The sequence below is a fragment of the Sinocyclocheilus rhinocerous genome, unplaced genomic scaffold, assembly GCF_001515625.1.
Source record: "Sinocyclocheilus rhinocerous isolate Xijiao unplaced genomic scaffold, SAMN03320098_v1.1 scaffold2330, whole genome shotgun sequence".
Taxonomy (NCBI): Eukaryota; Metazoa; Chordata; class Actinopteri; order Cypriniformes; family Cyprinidae; genus Sinocyclocheilus; species Sinocyclocheilus rhinocerous.
The window spans coordinates 863,461-886,037 of record NW_015630979.1 but is presented as its reverse complement, the minus strand read 5'-3'; the positions used below and the strand labels follow the sequence as shown (position 1 = coordinate 886,037).

At 35.4% G+C, this 22,577-nt stretch overlaps 2 protein-coding genes across 2 annotated transcripts in view; one reads left to right on the top strand and one right to left on the bottom strand.

Moving 5' to 3' along the window:
• Window positions 1–550: 550 nt before the first annotated feature.
• LOC107740820 (mitochondrial import inner membrane translocase subunit Tim22-like) lies at window positions 551–2,405 on the top strand. Its single transcript, XM_016553342.1, has 4 exons — window positions 551–834; window positions 1,170–1,366; window positions 1,768–1,840; window positions 1,948–2,405. Exons 1-4 carry the CDS (start codon window positions 576–578, stop codon window positions 2,022–2,024), a joined length of 606 nt encoding a protein of 201 aa, XP_016408828.1. The 5' UTR covers window positions 551–575; the 3' UTR covers window positions 2,025–2,405.
• Window positions 2,406–4,892: 2,487 nt separating this feature from the next.
• The window catches only part of LOC107740818 (protein FAM57B-like), a 22,555-nt gene continuing 4,870 nt past the window's right edge, over window positions 4,893–22,577 (bottom strand). The window contains exons 2-5 of the mRNA XM_016553341.1: window positions 15,478–15,564; window positions 10,754–10,973; window positions 9,480–9,575; window positions 4,893–7,929 (exon numbers count right to left, since the gene is read on the bottom strand). Coding sequence (XP_016408827.1) covers window positions 7,609–7,929; window positions 9,480–9,575; window positions 10,754–10,973; window positions 15,478–15,564 — 724 coding nt within the window. The 3' untranslated portion in view covers window positions 4,893–7,608. The remainder of the gene's footprint in view (window positions 7,930–9,479; window positions 9,576–10,753; window positions 10,974–15,477; window positions 15,565–22,577) is intronic.

Sequence of the window (22,577 nt, the reverse complement as noted above, 5' to 3'; positions counted from 1 at the left end):
GAACGAGGGAGGGGCACGCTGGGAATTGTAGTTGGCGTACTTGTATTATTTACTAATAAATAACCAAGAAAAATAATTTAAAAAATAACCTACGTTTTATATTAAATTTTAAGATTGTTTTATTTGTATTTAAGCTGTTTGAGAGAGTGGCTTTATTGTTTTGTTTAAGATAAAGGGAAATAATAATACTGTAAATATATTCCTTAATAATCGTAAGAAAAGTAAGTAATTTTGAGATTCAGAGCACACACAAAAACTCGTGTTATCGTTATATAAAACATTATCCACGTTACAGGACAGTCTGGGTGGACTGCAGTGCCAATGCAAAGGTCACCTCCCTTTCTATCGAATCTGCAGAACCAATTATTATTGTTAGAAATATGTACAACATAAATGTGGCGTGAAGTCCTGTAAGTACTTATAATTGTATCGCATATAAAACAAAATTATAAGTATATACGGGACTTAATAACTAACCAAGACGATTTATGTAATTTAATTGTTTTTCTGTTGTTGAAAATTGACGAATGTGTTCTTGTTTACCGTCTGCGTGACATAAACCACACGCTTTCAACATGGCTGCGCCCGCAAAGAGCACGGATGCTTCAATATCAGTTACTACGGGTCAATCGACAACTGTTTCAACTGCGGAAAATGTTCCACTACAGTATAGTCTTATTCTGGATCACCTTATCGGTGGCAAAAGGCAAATTAAAGACCTGAATCCGACTGTTATGGGTGCTTTACCGAGCCCTCAGAAAACAGAGGAGCAGAAGATGATCGAGAGGGGAATGGAGAGCTGCGCGTTTAAATCACTCATAGCATGTGTCGGAGGTAATTCACTGACTGTCATTTAATATGTTTTACATGCCATACGCATTAAAACAGTCTAGTTACACTCGTTGCAAAGTTACCAGATCAAATCTGTGTTGTCATGTCTGACAGTTCACTAGTTTATCAGTGAACAAAGTAGAATCAAGTATTAGACATCCTGTGGTATCTTAATAGTTCATACTAAAATATTGAGTAATGCAAAACCACATAATACACAGCAATATTTGTTAATAATTCATATGTGGACTGGTTTTGTAACTAGGAGATATTACCGTGATCAATATGTATTTAATTCACGACCAACAGCTCAAATGCAGTATTTTTCTCTCCTGCAGGGTTTGTGTTGGGAGGTGCTTTTGGTGTCTTCACAGCCGGTATTGACTCCAACGTTGGGCTTGATCCCAAAGACCCCCTAAGGACCCCCACAGCAAGAGAGGTGCTGAGAGACATGGGGCAGAGAGGAATGTCATATGCTAAAAACTTTGCTATTGTGGGTGCTATGTTTTCATGCACGGAGTGTCTCATAGAATCGGTAAGTGCCATTTGTCTTGTTTTGTCTGACCACCTTTTGTTGTGTCATGAATTTTTTTCGAGTCAAATAAGCACAAATTGTTTTTGTAAATGTAAATTTATGTTGTGATCAAATTCACCGTCCAAAAACAACTAGATATTATTTAGTGATGTTTTATTTCCAACAGTACAATGCATATTTAAACTACAAACCATTGATTATTGTTTTACAGGATGCTTCTCAGATCTTTTGCCAAGTGTCATTGAGTTTAATATGGATTAATGGCTCCATCTAGTGGTTCTGTAAATTAACAGCCTTTCTACTCCTCCATTCCTTGTAGGATGTTTTGCAAAAAAATTTCACTGGCCAATTTTTCAGGACTGATCCTCCATCTGAAGAATGGTTTTATTTCTCTTTTCTAGCATCGTGGGAAATCTGACTGGAAAAATGCAGTGTATAGTGGCTGTATTACAGGAGGTGCCATTGGATTCAGAGGCAAGTCATTTTTCAACTTGGGTTTAAAGAATAGAACGGATTTAGATGTGTGGTAATGTTATATTATTATCTGGACTATATGAATAAGCTGTTCCTCTCTTCACTAGCTGGTCTTAAAGCTGGAGTTCTGGGCTGTGGAGGTTTTGCTGCGTTCTCTGCTGCCATTGAATACTACCTCAGATGAACAGCAGCTTCAGGACTGTTACCGTGTACTGTTGTGAGTTCCTCACTGTATAATGGAAGACATTATCACAGGGGACATTGTGCAATCTTCTTCTTTCCCAGCAATCAAGAGGCGTTCCATCCCTCCGGAAGAGAGTGGAGTGGACCAATAGAACAACACTCAAGCAGTTGTTGTTTTTTTTTCCTGAGGGATGTCTTGATTGTTCTCTGTCAGACCATCTGATGATGCACATCACCTAAAAACCTCCTAGGATGATATTTGTACATAATTGGACCTAAAATGATCTGCTTTGTGCTGGTTGTTGCACTGAGCAAAATAAGATAAAATGTTCAGTGGTATACTTTGTCTGTGGAAGAAATAATAAAGAGTGGTATCAAGTTGGATGGGGTTTAACGGGGCATAAAATCTTCATATTTGTTCACACTTGTTGTCTATATTATGTTATGTAGCCGAGTAGTGTTCCAGTGAAATATTAACACACAGCTTCTTAGTAAACAAAGGCTGCTCAGTTTAAAAGAATTCACCAAATCAGATTTATTTTCTTTCAAAGTGGTGTTTGGATTTACAAGTTTCCAGAAAATAAGCTCAATCAAGCATTTATATTAGTTTCACTCAGTAGCCCCTTTCTAAAAGGAGAGTTCTTCAAATGTCATCCTACAAACAAACAGAAACCTAAATATTTATATGAAATCTGATACAATATATATGTGAAAATGTTATCAAAAATAAGAGGCAGGGAGTGCTAAAGGTTGTGCATAAGGAAATCAGAATGAAATCATGCTTTGGGGTCAAGCTGACATAGCAAGGAAGTGTTTTCTCCTCACCAGGAAACAGATAATGCAAACATGCTTCTGGCTACTTCCCAGTTCTCTGAAAGGTTTCCTTTCCCACTGGCCTCTGTCTGAACAAGAGTTAAAGAGGTCATATGATGCTATTTTAAAGATCATTATTTTGTGTGTATTTGGTGTAACAGAATATGTTGACATGCTTTAATGTTAAAAAAACACATTATTTTTCAAATATTGTACATTATTGTAGGTCCTCTATGCCCCGCCTCTCTCAAACACGTTGTTTTCAACAAAGCCCCCTCCTTTGACAAGCGCAGTCTGCTCTGATTGGCCAGCTGACCCAATGCATTGTGATTGGCCGAACACCGCAAGCACTCGTCGGAAATGTAACGCCCCTTACCATAATCGCGAGCTTCAATCTTTCAAAATAAATGTAGACAGAGCCCGAAAGGGGAACAGAGTCGCGTAACAGACACAGTGATGAAGCTGGTATGTGTACACAAGCCACGGTTAAGACAGCTGACACCACTTATAAGTTGCATCAACGATTTAACAGACTTTAATTGCAGTGTTCTTAATCTTTATAAGTTAGTAGTACTGTTCGGGTTTACAGTGTGGGGGCGTGTTAGAACGAGCCGTTTTAGGTAGGCGTGGCTGACTCTTAACTTTTCTAAAGAATATCTCTTTGGATTTGAGACTTTAGTCTTTGCAACTTTACAGATCTTCTTTATGCACCAAGAGCTTGTAACACTCCAAAGAGAAAGGAAAACTTGAAATCGCATCATATGACCCCTTTAATAATGCTGAACTGAGTTTGGAGATGCAACCAAGGAATGAGTTGGAAATAAGAGTACATTCTGATATAGCTTTCTGGACCACTGATGAAATGCTTTTAAATCCATGCAAAAATCTAAACACAGTAGATATGTAACTTGGATTTGAACTGACCTTGAAATGAAGCCCACATTGTCTAATTTTATGAGGAATGGATGCCGTTCAGAAAACTGGGTAACATTATAGACCTTTAGAGTTTAGATTTCCTTTAAATTAGTTTCACGAATGCAAATATAAAGACAATATAGCAAGAAAACAGAACGTCATTTAAAATTATTTTAAGACTTAGAAGCATGTTTAACGGACAAAGTTAGCTGTAACAATTTATTCAAATTATACATAGAAATCAAACCTACTAGCATAAAGAATTAAAGTGTCACTGTGATAGATGTTGTGTAATGTACTTTGAACATTAAAACAAAAAAAACAAAAAAAGTGAGCAGAGATGGTCACAACCTAAAACACCGCCTGCCCAGGGCTCCTGTGCATTGAGCTTGTTTCAATATCACAAACAACTTTAATACAAGGCACTGTATTTACAATATTCCAGACAACACATCATTTGGGGTAAAACAGCTTTTATAGATTTAATAATATTTATTATAACTTGATTTTCTATCCTCAGACTTTTCCAGTTATCTGCATATATTTGCCTTCCTCCATTGCTGTTGCAACCATTTACAGTAAACTATAAAGCTCCAAACAAAGCACCCATCAAAACAGCCTAGTTTAGATTTGATATGTTTTAAAAATCAGAGCAAGCTGATAAAAATTCTGAACATCTTCACCTCTTATTCCTCCACTTCTGTCCTTCTCACAACATGCCGGTCATATATTTAATATTTAAGAGAAGGAACTCCATTTCATGACCATTAAGCCCTTTTTATAGTTTGAGAGACTATTTTTATGACAGATAAACATTAATTTCACATTACCCCTGAAAAAAAAAAATCTCACGCTGCCTTAAAGCTGATTTTTGAAAGAAAACTGGCTTAATGGCTGCATTTTGTTACTGATTTTGGGGGTGAAATATGATCCAGACATGTTTTCATCAGATTCACCCAGTTTGTAATTTTCAGTAAAATATCTAAATAAACTAAGCAAAATATTCCAGTGAGAAAAATTCAATTTTTTTTGCTGCCTGAGCCACAAGCAGAGTCAGTCCAGTAGAGATCTGAGCCTCTGTGGATGGCAAGCTTGGGAAAGGCAATGACAGTTTCACTACATGTTACTTGTCTGTAAAAAGTGCCTAAAAGAATCTTTGGTCTACCAAACCCAAAGGTGTTAGAGGTATTTTCAATTAGAAATGTTGTGTCTTTTTGTAAATCACAGTCTCATCTTTCACCTCTAAATAATAACTAATAAATGATAACAACTTTATCAAACCCTGAGCTGAGAGAGGAGGCCTTGAAGACACTAGACTTCTATTCTTTTTTCACAAAAAATATGATTATCAGCATCATAGACTATACTACAAGTTCAAGCATGACATAAATAAGCCTAAATTTATTGATTTATGATTATGTAATTTCTGGATATAAACCTGTTCATACATAATGGATTTACACTACACGGCCAAAAGTTTGTGAACCTATATTATAATATTATATTTATAATAGAATTTATAATATTAATGCTAGGCCCCTTAATTCAAGTCACATTTAACAGAATCCAACTTTGTGTGACAGTTTGGGAAGAATGTAAGATGTTATAGCAGCAAAGGAATGACAAACCCCTTATTAATGCCCACATATTTGATTTTAGATGCTTTTTGGGTGTCTACATGGCCATACAGTGTATTTATTAGTTTATGGATATGCCTCATGATAAGCAGCCTAACCTCTAAATCATAGAGTGAAAAATGAGAGAACAAAAGAAAAGAATGTTGGTTATAGAAAAATGTACTGTAACAGACATCAGTAAACAATGAAAAGCATCAACGCAATACACTACAAAAAAAAAAAAACATGCATCATGATTAATATGGCCAACTCATCTGCCAAATGCATCAACAAAACTAAGGAAAGCATAGTGTTGCCATAGACAAGAAGCAGCAGCTTGAAAGACTGCATAGTTAGTTTTGAAAAGTACTAAAGCTTTAGAAAGGGAGAGCAAAACACATCCTCTCTCTTTCAGTCCAGCAAAGACCCCGTTCAACCTCCTAGAGAGTGAGCTGGGAATTTATACACACTCTTATATAAGTCTTCTCTCTGTCTGTCTCTCACACACACACTTGCTAAAGGCAACCTTTAGGTCCAGTTTGTCTTGGAAACACTAAGTAAGAGTACATGGGTACGTACTGGGCAACATTTTAATCTCACAGTTCTGCACTTCTGAAAGCGCTTAATGGAATCTAGAAGTCACTGTTAAAAAAAACTCAATACGCCATACAGATGCATTCATACGGCATCCAGCATTCCCTAAATGTATTATGAAAGATGCTGCAGGTTGTGTTAAAAGCCCTGAAACAAAGGCTTCCGAGTTCCTTGCTAAGCCTACACTTACACAAGCTCTTATAAGCCACAGATTATCCCTAAAATGACCCTAGGCAACAGCAAATCACCCTTTTATACGGCAATATTCATCAATGTAGAATTAAATATTATTTAGTTACAACTCAAACTGTAGGCTCAGTTAATAGGAAGATAAAAATGCAAGCCCCATATCAAGAGCATTTCACACTTCACACTCAAAAACACAATTACCAGGGTTCCCAAATCTTTCAAAGCAACTTTTCTGGATACATTTTCTAGAAATTATTTAGCAGACAGCAATCATTAAAAGTGGTGTCTAGCCAAAAAGCATCTAAAATAAAAAAATATTCAGCTGAAGAGCAGCAGAAATGATACTCACTACAGAAAGTATGAATTTTAAAGACTTCTGATGACTTTTCTACACATGAAAATCTAAAATGTAAAATTGCCTGATATTTTCCTTCTTCTCAAGACTGTAGGAACCTAGTATTACATCCTTTATACATGCTTTCAGAGTAGGCTGAAAGCATGTATAAAGCTTTTTCAGCTTTTCTATCCTTACCCATGTGTTCACATGGGCTCTCCAACTACCCACAATCCCTTGCCTTGAAGCCCCATGTTATTGCTTTGACTACTGCCTGGAGATGCCCTCGGGCATTATGTGGCCTAAAAGATATGCCAAGCGTTATGTGCTTGCTCTTTATACCCTGCAAAGACCTCATCCCCCTATAGACTGGAGTCCTGTCTATGCCATGTAAACGTAAGGACCGACTCTCTACTGCCCCCATGTGGATGGGAGGACTTTGTATGCTCAAAAGGCCCACAGAAGTGAAGCAGAATTCATTAGCAGCCTCCAGAGTGTAAAGGGCGGTGTGTGGTACAGACGTGTAAACAGTCACAGCAGTGCAGTGTGTGTGCAAACACATTCACAGAACTCTAATGAGCTGTAAACAAGAACAGCAGCACTGCAGCCATGGAAATGCTTACCACGTGATGGGAGCTTTACGCCGAGAGGGATGTGATCTGAAATGCTGTGGGTTTAATTCAATGAATTTATCATGACAGCCGTGCCACTCGCATAATAAATTCTCTAGTTTAAACCAGTGTATTTTTTACGTCAGCAGCATTTCATATGGGACAAAACCAAAAATAACAAAAAAGTAACAGATAATTCCAATGACATTCAAAGACACCAGTCCAAACTGTAACAGATACTCCAATCAGAGAAGGAAAAGAGGGCTACGGCCCTCAATAACTGACCTAGAAGATACTCCTTAGATGTCACTGCAGTAAATCCAGTGAAGTGCCATTTTAACAGGCGAGTGTGTAATTGTGAGTGTGCACATGGAATGGAGTAAAGTGAAGAGGAGTAATAAGGGTATTTCTAATATGAAATCTTGATTGTACTGTAACCGTAGCAGATGCAGTGCCATAGCCTTCAGTTGTGATGTCTGTTGATTGTTTGTTCTAGATAAAGACAAACCTTCACTAATCAGCCTTGGAGATATCTGAGACCGGCTCGGGCGAGGACAGCGGAGAGGCCTGGTTTTGCGCATCCCGCTGCCGCTTGTAGAGTCGGTAGCCTTTACGGCAGAGGAGGACGAACCAGTAGACCTGCGGTGCCAGGATGCAGAGGTTGCCCAGGTTGGTGGAGAGTGAGAGATGGAAGGGAACGCTGTAGAGCGGGATGCCATAGTGGGAGCCGTAGGCCCAGTACATGTAGGGGAAGAGTGCGATGCGGCACATGAAGAAACTCAGCAGCACCATGCCGCCATTAACCTTGTGCAGCCAGCAGTCCTGCATCCCCAGCTACAGGAAGAGACAGTCAACACAGAAGAATGAGAGGAAGAGGTAGTTAAACTATTAGAGATAGTTTCCCCAAAAATACAAATTCTGTCATCATTTACTCACAGCCATTTTGTTCCAAATCCATAAGAATTTGGTTGAAACACAAATTAGGATATCTTTCCGTCCCTCCATTGAAAGTCCAGGTAACTGAATGACTGAAGACCCAAAAAGGTCATAAAGGCATCGTAAAACAAATCCATATGAATCAAGCAGTGAAGACATACAATCGCTCTATATAACAAACACTTTAGGCTTTTACTTACATATTAATATACATGGAGTACATCACATATGGTAAACATGGAAACTTCACAACTCATTGGTTCTCGTGCATTGCATATGCAAATGTGCTCTGTGTATGTGTGTGCATTCATCAATGTTTAAATGTGAATAAAAGACTAAATTAAATCTGTTCATCATATAAAGCAATCATATCTCTTTACAAGACGGATTAAACCACTCAAATCATATGGATTCATTTTACGGTGCCTTTATAATCTTTTTGGATCTTCTAAGTTTTGGTTACCTGGACTTTCAATGGAGGGACAGAAACCTCTCAGGTTTCATTAAAAAATATTTTGATTTGTGTTTCAAGGATCACTCAAAGTTATACAGATTTGGAACAACAAAGGGTGAGTAAATGATAGAATTTTCAATTTTGGGTTCAAGGCCTTCAAAGCATTTCTCAACAAATAAAATTGTGATTAAAATTGTGATTGATCCCTTCACATGTCAGTTTCATCCTGCTTAGCCGTTCTTTGTCAGAAAAAAAAAACTGCAAAGTGGACCAGACTTATGATATTTTGTCACTACAACTACAGATGCTGGGACTGCTTTAATATGCAATACCCATGACTACCAAAAGGGGGCATGTGCAACAATATAAAAGAGACATGTCTGAAAGCGATTTCACTTAATCACTCCCAATAAGCAGAAACCAAGAATCAGCACAAAAAGAGTTATTTGGAAAAGTACAGAGAATGGAAAATAAGTGTGCACTGAGAATGCTCCATTTAGCAGGGACATTTTTAATGCACCTATCATACACTGTCATTGGGGTCATTTTTTCAGTGAGTGACAGTAAATAAATTACAATCTTACAAAAGTTTTCTATTAAAAAATGCTGTCCATTAAACAGTCCTGGGAAAAAAATGTTAAAACATGAAGAGGATTTACATTTTTCAATGTCCCAGGATGCTATACATGAAAAAATGTCAAATTATTCATTATTATTATCACTTTCTCCAATCAAAATGTTCCAGGATTGTCATTCAAGATGTGACCATTTTTGGTGGGAAAACAACAGTAGAAACATAAGCAAGTATTAGCGATAGATTTTCACTTTAAAGCAGGAACACTAAGTGAATGCTTGTACCAAACATCTCTGCATTTAACACGCACTTATCTTGACTAAAGGAAACACGAAAAGTGTTGACTGGCAGCTCCTCTGTCAAACTGTCAGGAACAGCACTATGAAGGACTGCTGAGTAAAATACACACTCGTGTGTTACCTGAATGAGGATTTTGCCCAGTGAAACAAAAGGAGTGCTGAGCTCTGTGAGGAAGAGACAGCCAATGAAGTAATCACCCTGGTCCTTCCTGAAGAACTGATGTACACAGAGAGAGCAAAAAACAGTCATATTTTAGATTTCATCATAAATCATTATACTTAATATTAAAGAATTGTAATCTAAATGAATCATTGTCAATGAAAATATTTACAGCCCTAGTGACAAACCTGGCACTATACATCACAACTCACACCTCCTTGTCAGTGTTCTTCTAATCATCTTAGGTTGAAGTCATTCAAACAGTCAACCAGTTCAAATCAGGCTACAATAAAGTTGTAAATTATAGGCAATACTAAATTAAAAGACAAACAAGTGAAACAGACCCTCATGAGTAAACAAAAAAATTACACTAGACAAGATGTACAGAATGGTGTTCTTATAGGAATTACTCTATGACTAGTTTTGTGAATGATACACATATGTGATATGATACACAGCGGTGGATATGGTGGATCGAAGGTGTGTAGTGTCAGGACAGCCATCTGAACCCTTCCAGCTAACCTGCAGTGTAATCAAAACCACACTGTCTGGGGGGATTTGCAAACTGAGTCTATAGCTTCTAGAATATTAACCTATACTTTATTTGTCTATATATCCTCCTTTCCCATGCAAAATACCCTATTAAACATTACTGTAGGGTAATGTATTAACTAATGTACATTTAAAATTGTGTGAAATGTTATATATCTTGTATAACTCGCGGGACAGCCAGATGTTTTGTTGTGGTGGTCTGGGGCTTCGTCTTTCTTTGTGTTATTACCACACGTCAAAATCTGTTTGTCTGTCTTTGTGACTTTATGTTTCATGGGTCATTTTGTGGAGCAGGAGCACAAAGCAGAGTGTGTGTGAGGTGGTATCCGAGTAGCAGCTGTGTGTGAATAATGGAAGCGTGGGTAAAGTGATCTCATATCACCACTGACAGCCCAGAGACACCAAACAAAAGACCAGGTTTCCACCAGTGTGTGCGTGTGTGTGTCCCACTGCATGTACTCTGGCAGTGAAACAGCTGCTATTAAGGTAATTGTTTCTCACGGATCAGGTACTTAACAGACACAAAAGCACTGCATCCCTCTTCTTACATTCCCTACCATTTGGTCCTGGCTATAGGTGGAGGTGGTTATTTGAGAAGACCCATTACTCTCTCCCATCATATTATTGGCTGTCATATTACTCATCCTATATATCTGTCCTCTCTATTTTTCTCTCTCTCTCACCAGAGTCACAGGCAGTAGGATGGTGAGTAGTGCAATGTGATGGAGGACCAGCGGGAACTCTTTCCTCACAAATGAGTTGAAGGTTCGTAGAGAGTGGCTTTTATAGTCCTTGTGACCTTTGACCCGGAAGCGATAGTAATGGCTGAGGTACATGGCGAAGATATCATATGACATGTAGGGAACGCCATACCAAATGACAAAATAGGTGGCCAGCCAGTGTCTGGAACAGAAGACGAACAGAACAGGTGAATAAATCATGAGTGGAGTGATTTCAGACAGTTTTTTCATCTTGTAAAAAACTACCTTTTATATATAAAAAAAAAAAATACATTATAGAAGTTAACAGTTCAAACGTTTGGGGTCAGAAAGTTTTTTCTTTCTTTAGTCTCTTTTTATTCAACAAGGATGGATTAAACTGACCAAGAGTTACAGTAAAGACTTTTACACTGATACAAAAGATTGCAAAAAAAAAAGCTGTTTTGGACTTTCTATTCATCAGTTGTGCTGCTTAAAATTTTGCTTTAACAAAAATTCAACACTGAAAATAATAAGAAATGTTTCTTGAGCAGCAAATCCTCATATGTGGCCATGGACCACAAAACCAGTCATAAGGGTCAATTTTTTGAAATTGAGATTTATACATCATCTGAAAGCCGAATAAATAAGCTTTCCATTGAAATATGGTTTGTTATGATAGGACGATATTTGGCTGAGATACAACTATTTGAAAATCTGGAATCTGAGGGTGCAAAAAAAAATCAAAATATTGAGAAAATCACCTTTAAAGTTGTCCAAATGAAGTTCTTAGCAACTCTTATTACTAATCAAAAATTAAGTTTTGATATATTTACGGTAGGAAATTTACAAAGTATCTGCATGGAACATGATCTTTACTTAATATCCTAATGATTTTTGGCATAAAAGAAAAATCGATCATTTTGACCAATACAAATTTCGTATTGTTGGCTATTGCTACAAATATACCCCAGCGACTTAAGACTGGTTTTGTGGTCCAGGGTCACATATTTGAATGATTTCCGATCATGTGACATTGAAGACTGAAGTAAAATTCAGCTTTGCCATCACAGGAATAAATTACTTTTAAAACATATTAAAATAGAAAACTTCGTTTTAAATTGAAATAATATTTCATAATATTTTGTTTTGAACTGTATTTCAAATCAAATAAATGCAGCCTTGGTTAACATAAGAAACTTCTTTCAAAAACATTTAAAAAATCTTACTGAACCCAAACTTTTGAACAGTAGTATGCTAACTAGATTTTCTGAAGAAAATTATTGTTTTGTGCAAAATTTGCTGCCATATTGTTGCACATTGCTTTATGGTTCGCGAACATATTCTGAGGGGTTGAACCTGTAAGTGTGTTTCTATATGGTTTATAATGGTCCCTTCATATGATTCAGGTCCCTTCTTTAATTTGCACAAAAAGCACAAAAAGACTAATAGCTTGATAAAGCACACCACTGAAAAACAAGAGATCTAAAGAACTCATGTGGGGTTTGACATTACATTAAAAGTCCTTTATTAAAATATAACTGCAACATAAAATAATTATAATAGATTTTGACCTAGAAGAGTCTTCTTGGGTGTGGACTGCAGTAGACAAACAAACAACTTTAACAGACGTGTATTTTATAGGGTGTAGCTAAAAATGTTTGCTTACCACCCTTCATTATGCCATGCTCTAGCAGCAATTTTTAAATGTCTAGGCTACAGAAGTAGTCCATATTACATTTTATATAATATTTACTATATGTATTATGTAAAAATATTTAAAAATCTATGAATAAATTGATCAAATATTAAAATAATACTTTGTAATACAAAGTCACACTGATCCACAGACTTTGCATATGTGATTAGTGCTGAACTGTTTAATTACAAAGAGAGCTTATGGCTACACTGACCTGGAACATCTCTATACTGTTCATACACACCACACACAAGATATACATCAATTATATGGTAAATGTAAGTTTCACATATGCACAAACTAAAAGAAAAAAAAACGGAATTACATGAAGCCCTGGCCATGCGCAATTATTATCAGTGAACATACACCCTTGTCAATTAACAGTATGCATAAAAGCTTCAGAAGACTTAAAATATACAGCACAATTTAGTTAAATGGTATTTTTATGGTGATTTTTTTTTGTATTCTTTTCCTTTCTGCCTAACACCACATCCTAATCCCATGTCCCTCCCATGTATGTTCTACTGTTCAAAAGTTTGGGGTTAGTACAATTGTGTTTGTTTTGTTTTAAAGAAATTAATACTTTTATTAAACAAGGATGCATTACATTGATCAAAAGTGACAGTAAAAAAAGTACAAAAGATTTATATTTCAAATATATGCAGTTGATTTGAACTTCATCAAATTCATCAAATAAAATCCTGAAAAAAAAAAATGTATCATGGTTTCTACTAAAACATTAAGCAGCACAACTATTTTCAACATTGATAATAAGAAGAAATGTTTCTTGAGCACCAAATCAGCATATCAGAATGATTTCTGAAGGATCATGTGACACTGAAGACTGGAGTAATGACTGCTGAAAAATCAGTTGAAGGAGGAATAAATTACATTTGAAAAGATATTAAAATAGAAAACGTTATTTTAACTTGTAATAATATTTCACAATATTTCTATTTTTACTGTATTTTTCCATCAGCCTTGATGAGCATAAGACACTTCATTCAAAAACATTTAAAAAATCTTACAGACCCCAAACTTTTAAACAATGTGCAAATCTTGTTTTGTTGTTGTTTTATGACTGGATGCATGGAAAATAAAGAGATATCTAGCAAAATGTACAAGTTGCTCTTTTCTATATAACTAGTGAAACTTCTATACATTTAAAGTGAAAGGTAAATGCAAACATCATTCCCTAATTCCCATCCACTTCCATTGAGTGAAAAACAGCAGCTAGGGCATACTGTGAAATATGTGGGTGAGTAAATGATGACATAACTGTAATTTTTGATTTTTTAACCTTAAACCGCATAAACACATTGCATTACACCAAATACACAACATAATGTTCTTTTTAGCAACGTCATATGACGCCTTTAACACTCACAGTGTCATTGGATGCCCCTTGTCACTCAGGATCACGGCTGCGCATGTACTCACGCCAAGTATTAAGCCTCTGGGGGATTAACAGGGAGGTTGGGAGTTTTCTCTAGGCCTGCCTGGCAAGTGCCTTCTGTGGATTACCCTGTTACGCCACAAACACACGCACACATTTCCCCCGTCCCACATGAACAAGTGGCAGAGGCTGAAATTGCAGGTGTCATTCTAGTGCCAGGGAAGGGCAGAGAGAGGAAGATAACAGCTGTTGCCCTGGGACTCTGTGTACCTAATCTCCTCCTCTCTGTGTCCCTGGGGTAGGGGCGGAGCCAAAGGGGTCAGCAGATGTGGCATAGAAACAGAGGTATGCACTGTTACCCCCGAGGCTGTTGTGATTGGCCACTGAGATGACGAAAGGCATGGGCAGGTAAGGTCTAAATGACCTCCTTCTTAAAGTGGCATTGCACCATTTTGAAGATCAAATTGTTGACGTACTGTAGTGATGCTTAAGAGCAAGAAGATTTAAGCAGATTTTTTTATTTTGTAATGTATGCTGTATTTTCATAATTTATGAGAACAGAATGTACAATAACATTTTGGTATTGGTGAGATTTTTTTTTTTTTGAGAGAGAGAAGTCTCTTACGTTTACCAAGGCTGCATTTATTTGATACAGTGAAAACAGTTATATTGGGATATTATTACCATTAAAGATTGTATTTTAATATTTTTCAGATATATTTATATATTAGTGCTGGGCAACGATTAATCGCATCCAAAATAAATGTGTGTGTACTGTGTATATTTATTATGTATATATAAATACACACACATGCATGTATATATTTAAGACAAATGTTATGTTTATATATTAAATATATTTGTAAATATATATAATATAAATTATATGAATATAAATATATACATGTAGATACATGATAATATTTTCAATATATATATTGTGTGCGTGTGGGTCTTTATATACAGTCCATAATAAATATACACAGTACACACATATATATTATATAAACAAAAACTTTTATTTTTGATGCGATTAATTATTGCCCAGCACTATAAATCATTTTAATATGCTGATTTGGTGAAAGAAACATTTCTTTTTATCATCAGTGTTGAAACCAGCTGTGCTGCCTAATATTTTTGTGGAAACCATGACATATTTCTTCAGGATTCTTTGATAGAATTAAAAACTTTTGTAGCATTATAAAACTAACTTTTACTGTCACTTTTGCATAAATTTAATACATCCTTGCTGCATATAACTATTAATTAATCTTACTAACCCTAAACTTTTGAACGTTAGTGTAGAATTTAATTGAAATTTTTGCTGAAATAAATACTAATGTTTGACAGGCACCTTATTTATATTATAGGCACAATCATATACACTATATATGTGTATATGTACAGGTGTTTTCTCATCGCTATACTGTGATTTTTAGCATGACTGGAACTCTATGTTGGCCAGTCAGTATCCAGGCTGTGATGGATCTGGATCTGTTTTATCATTACCTTTATACCAAGGCTATTTGCAAAGATGCAGAATATGATCCTTTGCTGCAGAAAAGCTTCTCATTGGTGCACTGTGAAAAGTGTGTCAAGGGTTGGCCAACTTACCGGTCCATAATCACATTGCCTTTGCACGAGGACACCACGATGATGCCAGCTGTGGTGGCCATAACAGCGTGAATGGATGACACTAGCCTTCAAGAGAAAGAGAAGACAAATACATGAAGGTTACAGCCTACCTTATTATTTTTTATATTTTCACCCTAGAAACTATAATCAACATAACAGATCATTTATTTTCATGTAATGTTAAAAAAGAACATTTACCATTAAAAAATAACCTTTGTAAGGTTCCTTTCATGAATATACCATTCACTTGGACAATCATTTGAAACTGTAACTAAATGCCACGTCAAGGAGAGTTAGTTGAGGTTCAACAATTTCAGTGTATACAGTTGAAGTCAAAAGTTAAAGGGGTCCTATTATGCTTTTTCACTTTTTTAATTTTAGTCAGTGTGTAGTGTGTATGTTTGGGCATAATAAAGATCTAGAAAGTTACAAATCTCAAAGTCCACTCCAAAGGGAGATATTTCGTTGTTCAAAAGTTTACATACTCTTGATTCTTAATATTGACTGAGGGACTCTCATGCAACTATTACAGAAGGTTCAAACGCTCACTGATGCTCCAGAAGGAAAAACAATGCATGAAGAGTGAAAACTTTTGAACAGAATGAAGGTGTACATTTTTCTTATTTTGCCTAAATATCTTTTATTTTTTTCATTTAGTACTTCCCTTCAGAAGCTACAGAAGATACTTACATGTTTTCCAGAAGACAAAATAAGTTAAAATTACCCTGCTCTTCAAATTCTAAAAGTTTTCACCCCCTGGCTCTTAATGCATGGTTTGTTCTTCTGGAGCATCAGTGAGCATTTGAACGTTCTGTAATAGTTGCATATGAGTCCCTCAGTTGTCCTCAGTGTGAAAAGATGGATCTCAAAATCATTCAGTCATTGTTGAAAAGGGTTCAAAATGCTGAAAAACCAAAGAATTTGTGGGACCTGAAGGATTTTTCTGAAGAAAAGCAGGCAGTTTAACTGTGCAGGACAAACAAGGGACTCATGAACAACTATCACTAAACAAAAAAACACAGCTGTGGATCATTCCGGTAACAACACAGTATTAAGAATCAAGTGTATGTAAACTTTTGAACGGGGTCATTTTTATAAATTCAACTATTATTTTCTCTTGTGGACAATATGTAAACATCTTTTATGTGAAATATCTTATTCAAGTCATTACTAAATAAACATGCATTTTGTATGATGCCTTCTATTTTGGTAAAATAATTAACATTTTGTAGATTCTGCAAGGTGTATGTAAACTTTTGACTTCAACTGTAACTTAAATTTCAGTCTGTTCTTCACTCAAACCTATCATATGACTTTAACACACTAGCACAAATCATATGGAACACTTTCTATCATTCTGAAGCCTGACAGCCCCGGTACTTTAATTATATGATGTGTGGACAGACCATTCTGACTCGAGTCTTCATTTCAAAGGTCTATGTGGATTTTCATTGATCTGAGCTTCTCTGTTCATCAGAGAAAGGGTCACATTTGTGACCTGACATCCGTGCCTGAGTTAAGCATCAAGTGCTCTGAGTAGCTACCGTGTTAATGAGGTTAAATGTTAGAGTCAGCCAAGCCTGAAAGACATCCACCACAATCAAACCCTAAACGTCAAACTTCTTGTGTGTGGGAAAGATAAAGTGTTTCTGCTGAACCTTGACACATTTTTTTCCACACACACAATACAACCTACAAAAAAAAAAAAAAAAAAAAAAAAAAAAAAAAAAAAAAAAAAAAAAAAAAAAAAAAAAAAAAAAAAAAAAAAAAAAAAAAAAAAAAAAAAAAAAAAAAAAAAAAAAAAAAAAAAAAAAAAAAAAAAAAAAAAAAAAAACAGATGACAGAAAACAAAAATGGCCCAGGAACCATAGAGGGGTTACCATTACAGGACACTATCACTACAAGACATTTATTTACCAAATGGTAACCATTTATTAATGTAGTCTATGCGAACATGCACATTTGAACAGACAGCAACCATTAGCAATATATAGCAAATATAGCAAATATTTGAGCTTGATTCATTAATAATAGTCAGAGGTCACATGATATCTCTTTCCATGCTGACTAATGGTGTGTTAGTATTTTCTCTTGGGTTTATACTTTGAAGATGCTCATATAGTGGTGAACAGGAATTAATAAGCTGGTTAAATATGAGTGAACAAATACTACAGTCCTATATGGTATCCACCAGTTCCTTGTTTTTGTATATGTCCTGGAGTCAGAAGCGCCAGACTGTCCTTGCAAAGTTGGAATTGCCCCACTTTATAGAAACAAACCTTGTGCACAGCATTGTAGTCTACTCTGCAGGTTCAGGAAGCACACGAACAGCTTGTAACACGCCAAAGAGAAAGGAAAACTTGAAATCACATCATATGACCCCTTTAACTAAACTAAAAAAGAAAACTACCTGCAGATTACAAATGGTAATGGAAATAAAGACTATATAACAAAAATCTGACCTTTAAAACCACTTCCACAATAATGTAAAGTCTTTGAATTATGTTCATTTGGGGGCTTATCTTACTAAGTAATTATATGTTAGGCTAATTATGATCAAATTTATTTATTAATATGCCGTATAATTTGAATTAAAGTTTTATTTTATCGACATTCTTTCTAATATAATGTAATATAATATAACACCTTGATGAGTATAAAAAAGTAATAGATTACTTTTTAGAAAGTTATTTGTCGACTAAGCATTTATATATGAGCTACATTGAAAAATATTTGGTGGTGAAACAATTTTCACTCAGAAATTATTTTACAGTGTATCAATGATACCATTACAGTTTTGTTTTATTTAATTTTAGTTAAAGCTTTATTAATTTTGGTCATTTTGTCATTTTTATTAGTTATTAGTTATGTCTATACAGTTTTTATTACATTTTAGCCTTTAGTTTTATTTTATTTAGTTGTAGTTATTTTAGTATTAACCTCCTGACTTCCAGGGGAAAAAAGTTTGTGAATTTAGTATTTTTTCATGTCATTACATTGTTAGAGCATAAGACAAAATGTGAACAATTATAATTAAAAAAATTTTTAATTATATTTTATTCATGTTATGCTATGTCCTCTGTAGAGGACACCAGGACTTTTAAAAGTCCTGTTTTAAAAAAAATCAAAACACAACACACGAAAAGGCGAAAACAGTGGGATTTTTGTTTTAATCACAAACCATTTTTTGTTTTTTATACCAAACTTTATATAAAGATGATTCTCAACTGTTATGAAAGATGTAACAATGCTTTGATATACCATTTTTCTTTATGCAAATCTAATTTGCATATTGATGTATTTTTGGGGAAACATAGAATGAAAAAAATAAGTGTAATAATGGGAGTAATAATTGGCAAGATTTTCATAATAATATGTAATATTTCATAGGAATATTGATAGATAGTATCTTTCCCTATTCATCCCAAAATGCCTAATAAACATGCTTTAAGTCCTGGTGTCCCTGTGGAAATGTATGAAATCGATGTCCTGTTTTGTAACAGAAAGTGATATTTTGATTTGAAACCCCATAACATTTTCTTGATATGTTGATTTATGCAATTTGATTTAAACAATTTGAAAATTTGTCATATTTAAATGATCATTACAAAATATTATCATATTTCCATAAGGGTGTTAAATTTGATCACTAAATTAATGTCAGCCATTTTTAAAGACCAAGGAGAGGGAGTGGTCATAATCAAACCTCCAATCATTTGGTATCTCTGAAAGCCCTGAATGTGCTCTGTACAGGACTGTGACAAGTAAGGTCTCAGAGAAATCGCTAAAAAAATAATGTCCTCTACAGAAGGCAAAACTCTAGCTGGAGAAATGTTGCTCTGGCAATTATAGCTGAAATAATATGTTTATAATTTATTTTATTTTATTTCAGTTAATGTTTATTTTATTTCAAGTAATGAAAATGTTTTTTATGGTTTTAGTTTCAGTCAAGGCAATGCCTTTCACAATAGATGGATGCTAGTCTTGCTGTGATAGTCGGTGTTGACGGTGTGTTAAGCCGCAACACCGGTCACGTCACTTGCCCACCGTGGCACCGTCCCCACCAACGTTTGGATTTTTTTTTTATAGTAATAAAAATCATTTAGTTCAGTTAGAGAACAGACAGTACAATTAAAAACTGAATGCAGCATGCCGAACGACAGTCGCATCACAGATTTAATTTATCATGTGAGGAGAGTGAGTCGAGCTGACTGACGAGAAGAGTGAGGTGAGAAAGACAAGATGATAGCGGATGATTTCGTTTAGAAACGAAGTGCAAAAGTGCCTGTTTCGCAATATTTTGGATTTTGAAAAGCCTGTTGACTTTTGCCATTTATCTAAGGTGATTTTGGAAGTTTTTTTAAACATTTGTTTCTTATTTATTTGGTTCAACAGTGTTTGCCGATTTTCAGTTTATTTAAACTTTGTGTAATTTATTTATTTTATTTTACATCAAGGTGTAGCCTATGCCGTGCCTCCAAGCTCTTATTCGTTTTTCTAATAAACGTTCTATGTTTCTTATTTATTTGGTTACACAGTGTTTACTGATTTTCAGTTTTGTATACCTATTTAAACTTTGTGTAAGTTATTTGTTATTTTATATTAGGCATATAGCATGGTGTATTTTTATTCGTTTCGTTAATAAAAGTTCTTTGAAGTTGTATTTTGTTGCTTGAATTGAATATGATTTTTTAAAGGGGTGGTTCACTGTTTCTTTTCTAGGCTTGATTGTGTTTATGGGGTGCAGTCTAACATGTGTTAACGATTAGTTAAAAAAAAAAAAAAAAAATTATTTTTCACATAATTTACCTTTAATCCACACCGCTCTGTCCCTTCTCTGAGAAATGCACTGATCATTTCCTGCTTTTATGAAGCCCCGTCCTCATAAATAGGCGATGGGCTCTGATTGATTAGCTAGCCCAGTGTGTTGTGATTGGCTAAACCGCCTCTAGTGCGCGTCTATACGTCCCGCCCCTCACCTCAGCGGCATGTGCTCCGATTGTATTGTAAACAACGGCGTTGTTAATATCGCTTATCAGTTTGAGCCCGATTGAGAAGCAGAGGATATTATTGAAGAGGATCGTGCAGAACCTGTGCAAGCACGGCTTTTAATGGTAGGCCTATGTTTTTTGTTTGTTGTTGTCTCATACTTTTAGATATGCTGTTATTTGTAAATGCTACTGCTTATGTTAGCTTTTAATATACGGTTTTATCCTGATTAAAGCTTTAATACAATACAGCAACTGCACGCGCGTCCATGTTTAATGCTTCTCATAGCTATGTGAAAATAATAATAATAAAAAATAAGTGTATAATTGGAACAGTTCATTGTTGGAGATGAGCTGGATGAGAGAGAGAGACAGATGCAGAGCAGGGCGATGCGAGGAACAGTATTAAGAACCGCTGCTTTCGCGGTAATCTAATACGGTTTTAATGATAATTAAAAGATGAAACGGTAATACTAACCGTGGGGAATTTTATCATGATCTATTATTTATTGTAAACCGGTAATCGTTACATCCCTAGCAACATTACACACTAACTAACGTTAAAAAAGTGAAATCGCAATCAACCACCCCTTTAAGGTTTTTGAAAAAAGTCTCATGTTCACCTATAGGCTGCTATAGTCAAAAAATGAAATAAATCAGTAATATTGTGAAATATTATTACAATTTAAAATAACAGTTTTCTATTTTAATATATTTTAAAATGTAATTTATTCCTGTGATGACAAAGCAGCATTTTTCAGTTCACATGATCCTTCAGAAATCACTCTAATATGCTGATTTGCTGCTCTACAAACATTTCTTAATATTATCAATGTTAATTAAACTAATAATAAACTAATATTTTTTTTCTGGAATTCTTTGATGAATATAATGTTTTGTAAAATTATACATGTCTGCACTGTCAGTTTTGATAATTTAATGCACCCTTGATGAATAAAAGTATTCAATTATATTTAAAAAAAAACTCTTACCCCAACTTTTCAATGTTATGTGTCATAAAATGGCACTTGTCAAAATAATTCACAGGGGCTTTCTTGTGGCAGTGGTGTAATTGTTGTATGTCATATAAGCTACCATCAAGATATTGGTTACATTATGAGATAATGGACATCCTGTCTGCTTTTGCAAGGTTTTGTTAAAAGTTTTACGCTCATGAATTGTGCTCTTTTTTCATATTCTTACCCAGTGCTGTGACAGAAAATCTATGTTCTGACACATAAAATGATGGAAACCAACAAGCTGGCTTCATTACAGTCTGGATTGCCAGAGAGAGTGATAAAAAACTATTAGTGATTCAGTGATTCAGACTGGTTGCCTCATTCTAACATGTACACACACTCAGAATACTGATGGAATCAATGCTTCAATGTAAAAGTCTGTTACTTCATTATCACTCCTCTAACAGCCTTCATCTTCTTCACTGAGTGTAGGCATTCAGCACATCTTCTAACTACCATCAAGATCACAGATCAACAATGTCCATGTATCTTGTGTTAGCTACGCAATACGACTTGTTGCTGCTGATCACCATCCCTCATCAACTATTCAGTGTCCACTGGATCATGCTGGTCAATCAATTATAACGCCGCCCAAATGTTCATGCAAAGAAAGAAGGCGTAACTTTTATTCTCGCTGTAGCTGTTGCCGCCGCCACCATGCCGTGGAGACGCTGTTTCATTGTGAAAGCGAACTTTGTTTGGCCTTCCAAAAGGGGACGATATCCGCTTCGTCATGCCTACAGCTGATCCGTGCTGGTCGCTGAGGAAATAACATGAACTTCGCACTGTGGATCACCGGATCAACTTTCACCGGGCGTCACATGTGGTTCTTGTTCTTGTTTATTTATTTATATAACACCATTTAAAACACAACCGAGGTTGAACCAAAGTGCTTTACATAAAAAGTACAAGAATGGAAACAAACATCGACAACATAAAACACCACATCGACATATAAAACACCACATCAATCATTGTATGCTACCAACATTAGATGTGCTTTCAACAGTTTCTTAAAAATTGACAGTGATTTGGCAGACCTGATCGGCAGGGGCAACTCATTCCAAAGTCT

Coding starts and splice junctions, on each gene's coding strand:
- LOC107740820 (XM_016553342.1), top strand. CDS start 576: ATGGCTGCGCCCGCAAAGAGCACGGATGCTTCAATATCAGTTACTACG. Junction 1,367..1,767: donor CGGAGTGTCTCATAGAATCG/GTAAGTGCCATT, acceptor TCTCTTTTCTAG/CATCGTGGGAAATCTGACTG. Junction 1,841..1,947: donor AGGTGCCATTGGATTCAGAG/GCAAGTCATTTT, acceptor TCTCTTCACTAG/CTGGTCTTAAAGCTGGAGTT.